The following is a 15,250-nucleotide window of genomic DNA, read 5'->3' as shown; positions in this document are numbered from 1 at the left end:
TTTCAGCAGTAGCCATTATTTTACATGACTCTACAATATCCTATTTCTGATTCAAATTTGTTATCACTTGTAACTGCACCAGGATCATGAAGTCAAAGGTCATTTTAAAGAGTGAGGTTTGTAAATCTAGGTACTATTGATTTTTTTAAGGTTCTTCTTATGTCAATATTTTGTTTACTTATAATTTGTACATGTAATTCCTGCGGTAGCCATATTTAGAAGGCTAGAAGAAAGTATACTAATATTACTACTACTACTACTACTAATAATAATAATAGTAATGTGGACTTAGGAAAGTGTCTAATTCTTTCAAGCTCTAGTATATTACATAACACATATAAACATAAATAAAAACAAGCTGCTTACACAAATAAACACCATACGTTTACAAAACTAAAACATTCTGACAATAATTAAGGAAGTAAATAGTATTAAGTCTTCAAGTCTGTTCTTGTAATCAGTACAGGTATTATACGCATACTGCAATATAATTTCCATGGCCACGATCAAACAATCAACCTGATGACCTTAATGCGTCTGTACATAAGGTTCTCACTAACCAGAAAGTTGCTAAATTCCTTACTAAAAATGAGTACAAAAGACTATCAGTCGTTCAACCAACGAACGCAGAGCCATCAATTAATCATCATCATGACGATACGGAGTTTAAGTTTTCAGAGCTGTTATGTTATTTCATTACAACGCCAATAGCTTACATAGGGAAGTGTTATGTAACTAAATTAAGAGATGCAGATGGAATACATTATCAATTTAATGTTAATGTACTCTAATGAACTGATGGTCTATATTACCACTTTTTGTAGCTGAAGTAATATCGAACTATGGCCTACTGGATAGGATAAAAACAATTGCTACTACGCAATCTTATTATGACAGGCTTGGTTGGGTGGTGATTCACAGCACAGTAAGACAGCATTGGCAAGAAGAATAACTATTGAAACTAGACCGTTATGTTTAAAATCATGTTTAAAGCAAATACAGTCCTAATGGTACACTAGATGTGAGTTCAAAGGAAGCTGAAGGAAAACTGAACTGCTGTTTTAGGCACACTATATGCCAGTTTAAATAAAATGCAATGCTTGTTTTGTTTGTTTCTGCCTGTTTCTGCCCTTTTTGTGAAATACTGCTTGTCTATGACAAACCTCATGAATGTAGTAGGCGTCCTAAATATTTACCCAGGGAAATAAGACTCCACCACATTCCGCATTATGGACATGTAGCAAAGGACCACTTTAACTGACTGAAACAAATACAACGCAGGAATGCAGAAGAATAAGAAAATTGTCTGCAATCTCAGTTTTTGTTATTGCAAAAGAAAGGAAAAAGGAGACACAACATGTGCAGAGTGAAACGTGTAAAATGGAGCTACATCTTCAAATATGAAAGGCCTTGAAAAGTGGTTTCAAATGCTGAATACTCTATATTGCGTACGATGTTATATTATATTACAATTGACTACTCAGTGACAATTATAAGGTTTACATTGTCAATTTTGAAACGAATGAATATAATGTTAACATGTGTGTGTCGGTTAAATCAAACGCGCCGATTAATGTTCATGACATATATTTCATATCATGTAGATCAAAGTTTCAAACATGTAGTCACATTGTGTAATAGTGACCTCGATACTATTATTGCCATTGCTTCATAATGTTTTGACCTCGTGATATTTAATGTTGTCATTCATATTTACCATGTCATAGGTTACATACTATCAGATAAATGTTTCCCCTCTTACGTAGATAGACATTACCAGCTATCAGTACGTAGGAAATTGTAGGTCACGATCCAGGATATCGGCAGGTTTTAAATAGTATTTAGTTGAGTCAGATTAGTTATTCACGATTTTTGTGCAATGAAACTGGTGATGCTTTTACACGATTTATTGATTTGTGTCACCAGCTGCGTACTGCGTAAGTACTGAATGTATGTATTTACGTAATTGTATTGCGATTGTTCTGTTCCGAACTTTTCTTTGGTTTTGTATCCTACCTATTATTATAGAAGGATTTCAAAGTTCTTTACACTAAGAATACTGATGTCACAACAGTGTTAACGACCTTTTTCTTCAGATCTATTTCTCCGACGTAATAATTTTCTATTGATATACTTTGATAATATAAATGCTTCAAAGGAATATCCAAAACCATTCGCACAAAACAAGGTCACTGTGATCGATTTTTTACGCGCCCAATAATCGACACGTTTTGTACATATTTTATGATGCATTCAGCCATTTAACTTGGCAAGGAGATTATTTTTAAAAAAAAAACAATCACTACCATTCAAAATCTGGTACATGGTGATTTATAATTTACACTCAAAACGCATTCATTAAGGAATTATATCCCTCATAGGGAATACTAAACCACTATGTCAGGACATTATTTTCCAATCCTGCAATAAATCGTTTGGAGTTTTTCATTCTTTAACATGGTCTATCCATTGAATGATTCTTGTATAGGTCTCATTGCTGGCACAAACATTCCATTACCTGCTATTAAAAGAACAACATATGTCATTGGTCAGCAGGAAAAGAAATAAACTCAAGTTGATTAATATTTGCATTAAGTTAAATAATACCTCGCATAATCTCTACATTTACAGTGAAATCCATATAAAATGTAATATGAACTAGAGGTACGTTTTAACATTTAGCGCTGGTCATCCTTATTGTACAGTTTACGAAGTAAAATAACGCAGTGGGTGTGACATTATATGAGTAACAAAATAACGCAGTGGGTGTGACATTATATGAGTAACAAAATAACGCAGTGGATGTGACATTATATGAGTAACTAAATAACGCAGTGGATGTGACATTATATGAGTAACAAAATAACGCAGTGGGTGTGACATTATATGAGTAACAAAATAACGCAGTGGGTGTGACATTATATGAGTAACATTGGTGTAACAGACACTATTTCATTATAATAATTAGCCTCTCACGACCCTGTTTCGAAAACAGGATCAGTATATATTCCATTTTGCATTCCAAATAATGGTCATTTGTTACTGATAATCGTTGTTTTATGTTCGTTTTCTTACATATGTGTACACTCGATGGAGATTCCTAAGTCCGGAGTGAGAATTCATTAATTGTGTTTATTGTTTTCTGATTATGTAATAACGTTATTTGATCTTGAGCGTCATCTCCATCCTCTAAGAGGACGTGCTATCACATCAATGTTTTCACTTATTTTATTTTCCTGTTCCACTTGCTTTTAATAATTTTAATAATATCGTTTCTTTGCTTGTATGTTTTGCCTCTTTTGAGATTATACATTTTATTATTTCCTTCTACTTTATTCAGAAGTTACAAAAATTGCGTCCTCTTCGTGATATTCGATTCCTGTCGTATTGTCTGTTCTTGGTCTTAGATTACAATCATCGTCGCATTTCTATCATTGCCTTTGCAAGGTGTGTTGATGTCAATATCAAGTATGGATTTATATTTAAAAATAGCTTAATCATGCATCTTCCATTTAGTATTGTAATAATCCACTGAACCAATTAGCATGGATCCCGTTTTCTAGACGTTTCTAAGTTCTCTAGTTCGAACACTTCGTTACTTTCTTCTTTGCGAGAGAGAAGAGAGATCCTTCGTAATATTAGTCTATGATGTAGGTAATGTTCTTCTATTTGTCTACCGTGCTAAGTTATATATCTTGTGTTGTATTATCCGACAAGTCAAGCTGTTAAAATACCACATGATTTTCTTGTTGCTGGAAATGTCATTCCCTGTATTTCGACCATACAAGATAATGTTATTTTTACTTTTTGGTGAGAGTATTTTCCCAACAGTTCTTAGCTTTCACGGCTGTAGATAGTTTTACGTGAGTATTGTGTAGTCACACTGATCAGGTGACTGTCTGATCCTTGCTTCTGCACTGGCTTCATACTCTTATACGCATGCTTCCATAATGTGACCAATTAGTGCATCCTCTTCAATTTAAGACAATATACTTTTTCATCTATATCTATACTTTTATAACTCCTGGTATATGATTTTATCTAATTTTATAAAATTGTTACTCATGACTAACTACAGAATATCTTTAGCTCAGGCTTACCTACTTGATTTGAATATAGTATGACACAGGATTTATAATAGATGTTTACGTATATGTCGACAATTCATAATAATAATCTTACTAATAAGACTTAAAGTGGTGCCTGTGGCGTAGTTTCTCAGTGACTAATGGGATATGGAAGTTTAGAAAATAATTATGTGCTTTACCCTTGGTTGCATGATATCATGTGAATATGCTTAGTTTATCAAAAATTAATAGCGTATGTTATCGAATGTGCTTTATTGTGAAGTAAAGTCGCAATATCGGGTGTATATAAGGAGACAATTAAGCATTCAGATCCATTCCGATTTCTGGAGTCATTCACACTTTATGTGTGCCTGATGTAAGTCTGCAGACGTGTTTCATGTTGTACTTTGGTATTTGTCTAGAGGATAAACATTTGTTTGGACGGTTCAGTGGTGATTGAAAGTGCTTATTATTTGCACTATAATATTATTCTGGAACTGTTATAAATTATTCGATAGAATTCCGGACAACGCCATCTTGACAACATCACCAATCTTGTAGGACTAGTACATTTCCGGTATTTAAAATTATAAGGGACTTTTCATTCGCGTTGGACTTTCATCGACCTTTATAAGAACTAATTTGAATTAGCTTCATTATACTGTAAGATCTTCGCACATTTTTATTTTATGACTCTCATAATTAAATTATTTGTTAAATTTTACAAAACGTTTTGGTTTTGCTTCTTTTTCTTACTTACGTTTGTGAACATAATGTCGTAACAGCTTGGTGATGTCTTGATCAAACTGGATATCTTCTAAGGAGACTCACTATTACCACTGTTTCTGATCGCACTAAATGCTTGTAGAACATGATTCAGATGTCAACGCAAGAGGAACCAACGCTTAATCACTTTCTGATCGTAATGATCAGAAACTTTGAGACAGACCTTTTGTTAGGACAGGATGGATTGCAAGCGTCGATATTTATTTATTTATTTATTATTTATTTATTTATTTATTTTATTTTTGTTATTATTATTATCTAGTAACTTTGAGATCAGGACAGGCTGAGCGATGGATCAAAAATGAAGCTACAGGACATTGCTACCAAATAGTCGATAAACCTACCACATGGCCCCAGGCATTCAACATCTGCAGGGACGATGGTGGCATGCTCACCGTCATCGAATCTGCAGAGGAACAGCAATTTATACAAGGTACGTGACATTTTATCCTAACTATTACGTCGGTACCTTGTTTCTTGTTTTATACTACAATGCTGTTTCCTTCCACCCTTCATTATGACAGGAATATGATTTATTAGCAATATGTATTTCTTGGCAAGAATTGAGAATTAATTTATAAGAATGTTTAACGGAATTCAACAGAGGTTTTGAAATTTGCCAATCATTGAAGAGTTATCATAAAAATGAATCTATATTTTGAATAAAGTAAAATGTAAAAATGCTTTATATTTAATTATTTTCGATGTCGGATTTAAATTGTCTAAGTTACAGTGAAAGAATGTTGTTTTTTCGAACATTCCCGTAAAGGTTTACAGCCTATTCCCTTATAGATACAGCTCCGTTCCTTTCGGCTCTTGGTGTGGCCAAAATGGTCTGTTGAAGTGAGAATGTTTTATTCCGATCTAATTTCAACCTCGTGATGTCGATATTTATCCCTACAATGCCGCGTAAGCCTTTGATTAACAACCATTTACCATTGCAGGCCAAATGCATTCTAAATCCTTCTCAGTGGAGGGACTATGGCTAGGGGCAGATACTTTGCATCCGTTGGAGCAACGTGCATGGATTAACGGAGAGAAATTCTCATTTACTAACTGGCAACCAAGTATAAACATCATTGAATGCAATTTATTTAAGTTTCTTTAAGTTGAAGTACTACCTTTTCTACTCAACATATATTTTGTACATTTCAGTTAATGTTTACTCAATAAAAATTTGTACCACATGCATGGATATTTTTAATAGAGTCTGATGATTTAGACAAATGATATTACCGCATTTTGTTTCAAATTGAATGTCTTGTAGTAATATGACTTTATCATAATTACACACTTTTTTGCGTTCTGCAAACATGCAATATGGAAAATCAGACTTTCAATAAGGAAAATATCCAATGAGCACGAATAAGACATTTCCTGAGCAGCCACATTATATATATATATATATATATATATATATATATATATATATATATATATATATATATATATATATATATATATATATATATATATGGCTGCGTGTGTGCGTGCGTTTCATGATGCGGAAATTAGGGAATATCGCATTCTTGAGCGCTACACTGAGGCTGCTATGCACTGAAAACCTCTCACGCGTATTTAGATAGAATGTACTTTTGGTGTCCCAGAAATGTTTAGGCGAGTTTTATGTAAGTAGTCTTGAGTTAAATTTTAGTGTCGGAACAAAGATGGAGACGATAAAACATCATAAACAACAATCAGGAAATTACGATCATCAACCCTGATGACATAGTTGGTTTTAGATATGCTTTACACTGAAACGAAGCTTAAATGTTGCAAGGCAAAATTTATTTACAAACTAATTTTACCAAAAATGTGACTGATATTTTATTAATTTTAAATTATAAATGAATTCAGTACATTTATTCTCAGTCGTAGTTTTGTGTATATTTAGAATGAGATAGAGGACCGCATTAATGAATTCAGTACATTTACTCTCAGTCGTAGTTTTGTGTATATTTAGAATAAGATAGAGGACCGCATTAATTCTGAATTGTAGCTTGGGACTTTTTATATGCTTTCTGCCGTTTCAAGCTCAGCCCGATAATACTGCGCATGGAGAGAACTGTGCAGAATTATATCCTCGCGGAACATGGAACGACTTGGCGTGTACAAGTTTGATAGGGTATATGTGCGAGAATATACGTAAGTATCCAATTAACGATGAGAATAGCTTCTAATATTTGCGGAGTATCTGTCTACAACAAGTTATATTTTGGGACTACAATCTAAAACTATATATAGCTTACTTCTTCCATTCTTACCACGTTAGGTCTTAAAATATATATCAGAAAGACTTTAAATCAACAATTTAAGTAAAATCAACAATTCTATTTATTGCTTCACAATGCAAAGTGAAAATTCAAGAGACTCTTAACTGCTTACATTATTGTGAATTAAATCCCAAAATAATCCTCAATTTAAGTTTCTATCACATGTACAAAACTACAGAATTCTCCGAATTAATTCCAACAGTCTTGAATGTTATGATATATCATAATGATGCAATCTAAAAAGTCTTTGAGTGAATTCTGAACAATCCAAACTAGAGTCTTAAGTTAAAAATCAATTAGCACCTTAGTAATTCCATTGAATATTTTAAATAAAGAATTCTACTGAATCAAAACAGGAATGACATATTTGTTTATCAAATCCCTATTTATATTAATCGTCACTTGACATATGAGGTAAAAGAATGTGAAATTTCGACGGAAACAATCTGTCCAACTGCAAACGAAAATGAGCTTGAATGACTTCTACGTAAACATAATGTCTACAAATTACAATCATGGACGAAAGTTAGGCAAACAATATAAATTAATATGCTTAACACCTAATCATATTGTTACTGAATATAGATTGAAATAGATATGAATAAAATTGTTCGTATAGAATCCTTGTTATAAGGTATTCAATATATTGTTTTCACTATCAATACATTTCAATGACAGATTGGGAAAGAGATAACCTTTACAACTGCTGAGAAAAACAGTTCACAGTTGTGTACCTGCAGACACAGGTTAACAATGACTGACCTGGCCCTATATGTGTCACATAATCGATTGATTTTTAAAGACAATTCAATTTTTAATTATAATTTGCATTAAAAAAAATTACTTTCAATTGTTGCTGGTTATCAAATTCTGCATATTGAATCAAGTCGAACTAGGAATTACACTTTCACGTGCAAGAATTGAACGGTAAAGCATCTAACCCAAAACTTTAGGAAATGATGAAAATCATCTGCTTTCCGTTCTATCCAAACTGTTTCCACAATTATAAAACTTTGTGATAAACTGAATCTCAATTGGACACAGATTTAAGACTAAATGTATGACACTCGTAGCAACATTTCCAGCTTTTGCTAGATAAGGTTCGCAGAATATGGAAATTATTCACCTCGTTTCATAAAGTCGGTATGTATTCTTTACTCGTTTGGGATCGTCTGTTTCTGCTCTTTCTTTGTTTGGGTTAAGTGTCGAGTTATGGGCCAAACCGTAAATAAGAAAACCACGAGAAAAATAATAATGCATGGGTCCTGTTTTATCCACATTTTATAAATAATAAAATATATTACACAATTTCAGTAAAATTCATCCCACCTTCTTGCCATAAGGAACGAAACTATTTTGCAAATCTGCGGAGTGAGATATGAAACTAACGAAGCTGGATGCAAACAGTGATTTTGAATTTACCCTAAGAAACAAAAACGTAGTTGGGACGTTATAGTGGCATGCCTAAACTTTTCATGTGATTTTGATACAGTAGTCATGCGATATAACCAAAATAACAAAACCTCGTCGAGATGAATGCAACGGTGTGTACATTCTTTTGTTAGTTGTCACACTTATGCCCACAGGAGTTTTCAAATGGATGATTTTAGGTTAAATTTATGAACAAGATGAATAATTTTCAGCGTTTGACCGAATATGATAATGTTTATCCTATAGTTGCATAAATGTTTGCAGCTAATTTTGTCTTTCTTTCTTTTTTCTCATTTCACTTATTGTAACGTTGACTGATCAAAATAGGCCAATGAAATCTGTTTTTTAATATACTGATTGGCTGCGACCGTGTGATCTTTCTTGTATGGGTCTTTGTTTTGGTTAGATTTGGATTTATGTTATGTCGGAAGGGCTTACAAACCAAATGCTGCAGTGGTAATTCATTATAAGTTTTATGCATGTTTATATTATATATAATTTTCTTTCTTTCTTTGTTTTCTTTGTAGGTTTTTGGAACTTTTTGTTTATTTTTGTAAGCATGGTCAAGTTTAAACGGTGGAGGTCGTCCTTTTGTTTGTTACATATTGGCATTCAAGTAAAATCATGCAGGCGAAGTTAAGAGAATTTTTTTATATCATAATCATGGTCTTAGTGTAGAACAAACCACGCTGAATCGCGCCTGGAAGACAGGAGTACTTATATTGAGTAGCTAATCCGTACATTAACATCCGAAGTTAGATAATACTGCACAGTACGGCTCCTATTTCAATCTAAGATGAAATGTTATAGAAAATATTTATACCAGCAGATCAAAGACAACGTTGGGCATTAATGTTACAAGACTGCGGTTTTGCATCCTGAATAGATATTGGCATGCTAGTAACTAACACTAATATGATGAAAACCAAAACTGAAAATACAAACAGCGTCATCTCATTATTTATAGGTCCAAGTCAGCCTAGTGTCACATTCCTACCAAAAACCACGCAAAGTATTTATATCAATATGACAAGCAAGGAGGGACTAGTAACAAGGTACCAAATTGTTGGGACATCTATTTCGGGAGGCGAGAAATATGTTCATAATGTCACATTCCCTTCTAGAGAAAACATGACAACGTATAATTTTAACACAGCAGATCAACCCGGTACATGCTTTAATTTTACGATTCACGCGGTCAGTGACTCTGGAGAAGGTGCTTGCACCAGTGATGCAACCACGACGGATGGTGTTTGCTTTGGTAAGTTTTGATCTAAACTAAGCTAAGCAAGAAAGGATTTTATGCTTTAATATATATATATATATATATATATATATATATATATATATATATATATATATATATATATATATATATATATATATATATATATATATATATATATATATATATAAACAACGCTGAATTGAAATACCTTGAAGAGAATGATATCCTACAGAAGGATGAATTAGCTTCTTCGAGGAATCGCCTAAGTATATATAAAAAAATCTGAGTACACAAAAGAAACAAAACCTAAGGACACGGGCTTCTTCTGACTACATAACGTTTAATATACTCGTGACTTACTCTTTTCTTTCGCTCCATAACAATGAGCAAAACAAACAAGTCAAAATTTTGTGTCCGAAAGTTGCAGTGATAGTTCACTTTTGATCATTAATTTGATTGATTTTAGATCAACGTTTGTCATGGTCTCACAATATCTTGACAAATTAACTACGGTTCATTATGTTCCTGGGTCATAATAACGTACATGAATGTACATTCCTTTTTTCAAAGGTCAAAGTCTGAAATGTGAGCATTCATTGACTTTCTTTCCTGTATTGACTGGATACACTTAAACAGTTTGGAAACAGTAGTTTTGAAACATCATGAAAATGTTCTTACGACGTGGATGCAAATTTACAAACTGATATAACCTGAATATATATATATATATATATATATATATATATATATATATATATATATATATATATATATATATATATATATATATATAATTTATTCCTTAAGAACTAATGTATATCACTACTTACTTTGCTTCTAGGCAAAATGCATACCTCTGTTATACTTAGAAAAATATATGTTTTGTTGTATTTATTTTAAAATGTCTGTATATTCTTTTCAAACTAGTTTGATTGTACTAAGCCATATGTGCGTCACGCATGGTTTTACTGATTACGATTTCATTAACTATTTGAGGAACTTGTAAGAACTTCATGTCAAGCAATAAGCAATACAAATATAGAAGAAAACTATAATGCTGCTAACACCCATAGGTTCGTACGGGATACGATAAGCCTGGACCTGCTTATTCAACATTAGCAATCTAGCAAACAGTGGGTCAGGTGAGTAAATATTTTAAATCGGCTCCATCCAAAACTGATGTAGCAAGACCTCCAACAAGTTCATGAGGCATCTCGATTATCATGTCAAAGGATCCTGCGTATTCGATTTTTTAGGAAATACAGTGTATCTCAGTTCTCAGAGCCAATGAATCTCTATAGTTGAGAACGGATTTCATAGAGGCAAAAACAATACAAAACATTAAATCCAAGAATACGCCTGGACCTACTCCAGCATTTGCACTCTAGGAAACGGTGGGTCAGGAGCGCTTGATAATTTAAATCGAAATAATGATAAACATAAAATATGTTATTTTTCCTTTCGTTTTTTGTGTTTCTCAAGTAAATACCGACAGTGTAATAAGCGTTCAATCGAAAAAGAACAAACACAAGAGAATTTGTCCTAGTCTGCGGTTTCTAAATAATTTTAATCTCATTACCGTCGTTTGCAGATCCGTCCAAACCAAATGTCACCTTTGTTATGGGGAGGATTCGGAGCATTGAAGTGACGATTACAAAGGGTGATGGACAAGCAACATCCTATGAAATAATTGGCACACCAGTCTCAGGAGGGAACGAGTCAAAACAGAATGGGACATTTCTCGCCAATGAGACCTCTGTTGTTCACAACTTTACCACTTCGGATTTGCCTGGAACCTGTTTCAACTTCCGATTCATAGCCATAAGTGGCGCTGGAAAAGGGGCCGGTAGAAGTGAGGCCCTAACCAGGAGTGATATATGCTATAGTAAATAGAAAACAAATCTACATTGTTTGAGTGGATATACGGAAATATTTCACGGGTGCGGGGGAAATATAGTATTGTCACGAGCGGCGATGCCATGAGTTTCAACACCAAATGCTTTCACTTCAGGAATGATATATTGCTGTACATCTACTCAAAAACTTAGATTTCATTTTTATTATATATTTTTAAAGGTACATGCCGTTTATATGTATTTAGTTTCTCCATCCTCTGCCTATGCGATCAATTTTTGCATATATAAAAGAAGTTCATAAAATTTTACTATAATTTTGGAAAAATGATGTTTTACAAATTTCATTTGAACAAATCATGCTTCAATTTAAAAAAAATACTTACTATTTTAACGAATATGAAACCATTTTTATATTTTTAAATATATTATGCGATGATTGATAATGATGGGATCGGGTAGCGTTACGGAGTGATTTTATCTGACAGACATCAGAGCTTAATATCTTTAAACACTATATTTTAATGATTCTGCGTTTAGTTGTAAGGATTTTTCTTACTCATTTTGTTTATTTCTAGATTCAAATGTGCAATCAATTTTGTTTGACCTTTGCAAGCATGCAGTCTAGCTTGGTATGACAACGCTGTATCTCATTTTAATTGTCTTTTAATTTCGGTTTATAATCCACACTAATCCAAGCTTGATTTATGCATCCTTTTTCAAACACGATTGGGAGGACAGTTAAATTTCTGCTTACATAACGTGTTTCCATATTTAATCTCGAGCCCTTTTTCATGTAAACAATGTGTACATTTTTAGAACTGTACCTCCTGATGAGGAGGAAGAACATGAAGGGGGAAAGAAAGAAGGGAGGCAAGGAATAGAAGCAGAAGAAAAAATGAATAGGCGTATATATGGACATACACGTCTGTGTAACACACAAAACTGCAGATATATTTCCTAAATGTAAACATGTATTTCCATCAGTTATATCGACACTTTAGCGACAAAAGTGGTACCGGCAAGGTGGTGATATCGTTATCCTGCCACTGATGTACTCCAATATCTCACCATGACATATACAATAATTAGCGTTACTAAACAGTATTCAAGATCGTGCAATTACATTTTTGTTTAATGCACATGCAACTGATTTCTATATCTGAGTTCTTCTAAGTAATGTAAACTTTATGGCAAAGAGCATAATGTCCAAAATAATATCTTGCAAAGAGTAACATAGGATTAAAAAAAATCAGCTTTTAAACAATTCTCAAGTCAAGTTAGTGCAATTTACATACATCTAGTATTTATCTATTTATTAGTTAAGAAGTACAAAAGTCTATACACGTTATCAGTGGAATGACCTCTTAAAATATATCAAAAATTGGAAACAGGAATAATTTAGTAAATATACGATCTCATATTATCCAAAGAAGACAAAATATTATCGCTGTAGCCAGTACATTGTATCGGATGTTAAGTATTATAATAGACATCATACTGGACTGGTCAGTTTTGCATTGTAATACCCAAGATCCAGTTTATGCCATACCTCTATAAAATGAGTCGATTACTAGTACCTGCATCATAATTGTATATTGTACCTCCAGCTCCATCCAAACCACGGGTTAGTTTCGTTTCGACTGGCACCCACAATATTCGAGTAACGATTACTATCGTCGACGGACAAGCAACCAGCTACGAGATAACCGGTACGCCAATTCTTCAAGAAAATGAGGTTATTCACAACGGAACGTTTCCTCAAAATGTGAACACAATAATACACGTATTTACTAGTGACCACGAGCCTGGGACATGTTTTAATTTTCTAATCTTTGCAATCAGTGGATATGGAACTAGGGCTGAAAGAAGTGAACCTGTCGCCGTGGACGGTATATGTTATGGTATGTTTAGCTTTTACTATATTGCTGCGACCTTACGGTCTTAAATTAAGTAACAGAAAAGACTGAAAACCACCAAGTTTTGTAAAATTCAAAGTATAATTTATCTATCTAAAATGGAAAGTGAAAAATTAAAATATTACGCACAGTTGGTGAATGAAATCAGGAATGGACCTAAAAGTTATATCAAAATTCCGAAGTATGGAATATTCCAAAAGAGTTCCAGTGGAAACTCAAATGACGTTCATTGTATTGCACTGATCTTCCAATAATCTTAATGTATCAAAATAATACAATCGAATATATTTAAAGTCATTCACATTCAATCTGAAACAGCTATTAAATCCAATAGTCTGAGCACTTTGTAATCCCTATGAAAAATTGCAACAATTAAATAATCCACTCAAATGATCACATTTGTCTCTTCTGTGGATGATGATAAGGATAGGAATAATTAATTTCCAGTAAAGCATCCCTTACGTCAAAACTGAGACTCAGTGTAAATAAGTAGAATGAGGATTAACTAAACATTGTCAACAACGTCAGGTATTTTAGCAGTCAGCCAATCGGTAACTACGTCGCTGTGATGTTTCTAGAAGCCAACCATGACCTGAGCTAACTTATTAATATATTTGCTCCCATAAAAGTACATCTCACTATCTATGAAACTATGAATGTGTTTACAAAAATCACCTAACCTTAGAATCCACATTTACAATCATGAACAATATTGGCATTTAAAAAGTTAAGTTGTAACGACCCTTACAATCCATAAACATGAAAATTAACAGTCATAATATAGATATGCATAACACTACCTAAATAATAAACAGGAGGGCTACGTATTTCCTTCTTTATCTCTTGAAATGTGTTATGTAGTTTCACTGCTTAAGAATGAGTTTAGTAAATTCATGAAACTAAAATAATAGTATGATATCCTTTCTATATTATTTTTTCATTATCAGAATGATGTTATAACGTATGAATTTCGTTTATTAACTAGTGTTAATGAAATGTTCAGTTAAATCAAAATATATAATCAATGCGACTAATCTAATTTCTAACCGGAAGTTTTGATAAATTGCAAATAGTCCTGATAAGTATTAATCACGTTTGTAGCACATGCCACCCTTAAAATCTTTCTATATTTTTAAATCCAAACAAATTATAAATAATGTTTACTCATTCTTTAACATTTAAAGCACATTTTGCTGCAACCATTTTTAATAATGTTTATGGGTTTTGTTTTAAATCTTAATTTTGAAGAAAGAAAAACCCCACAAACAATGGTTTTAATTTTACGAGGCCCTAAAGAAAATAAGCACCCGAGAATACCTCTTTGTCTGAAGTTTGTGGACACGCATTACCGGAGTACCTGTTTTTGCAGATCCGTCCAAACCGAACGTTACCTTCATTCCGGTTAGCATTCAGAGTATTCAAGTGACAATTACAAAGGGCGAAGGACAAGCAACATCCTATGAAATAATTGCCACACCTGTCACCGGAGGTAACGATTCAATACAGAATGGGACATTTCCCTCCAATGAGACAACTGTTGCACACAACTTTACAACTTTGGACCTGCCTGGTACCTGCTTCAACTTCCAAGTTATCGTTATAATTGGCGCTGATAAAGGGGCCGGCAGAAGTGAGACTGTCGTCAAGAATAATATATGCTATGGTAAACATGTTTATAAGACAATATCACAAG

General features: G+C 33.1%; 1 protein-coding gene across 1 annotated transcript in view; it reads left to right on the top strand.

Moving 5' to 3' along the window:
- Positions 1–1,798: 1,798 nt before the first annotated feature.
- Positions 1,799–15,250, top strand: part of LOC149771582 (von Willebrand factor D and EGF domain-containing protein-like) — a 37,964-nt gene continuing 24,512 nt past the window's right edge. Inside the window, exons 1-8 of the mRNA XM_089948298.1 lie at positions 1,799–1,937; positions 5,116–5,286; positions 5,798–5,920; positions 6,888–6,998; positions 9,525–9,818; positions 11,377–11,670; positions 13,249–13,542; positions 14,927–15,220. Coding sequence (XP_089804424.1) covers positions 1,880–1,937; positions 5,116–5,286; positions 5,798–5,920; positions 6,888–6,998; positions 9,525–9,818; positions 11,377–11,670; positions 13,249–13,542; positions 14,927–15,220 — 1,639 coding nt within the window. The 5' untranslated portion in view covers positions 1,799–1,879. The remainder of the gene's footprint in view (positions 1,938–5,115; positions 5,287–5,797; positions 5,921–6,887; positions 6,999–9,524; positions 9,819–11,376; positions 11,671–13,248; positions 13,543–14,926; positions 15,221–15,250) is intronic.

This window comes from Sinohyriopsis cumingii, unplaced genomic scaffold, assembly GCF_028554795.1.
Source record: "Sinohyriopsis cumingii isolate HCF-2022 unplaced genomic scaffold, ASM2855479v2 utg001752l, whole genome shotgun sequence".
Classification (NCBI taxonomy): Eukaryota; Metazoa; Mollusca; class Bivalvia; order Unionida; family Unionidae; genus Sinohyriopsis; species Sinohyriopsis cumingii.
This window is presented reverse-complemented; position numbering and strand designations above follow the sequence as displayed.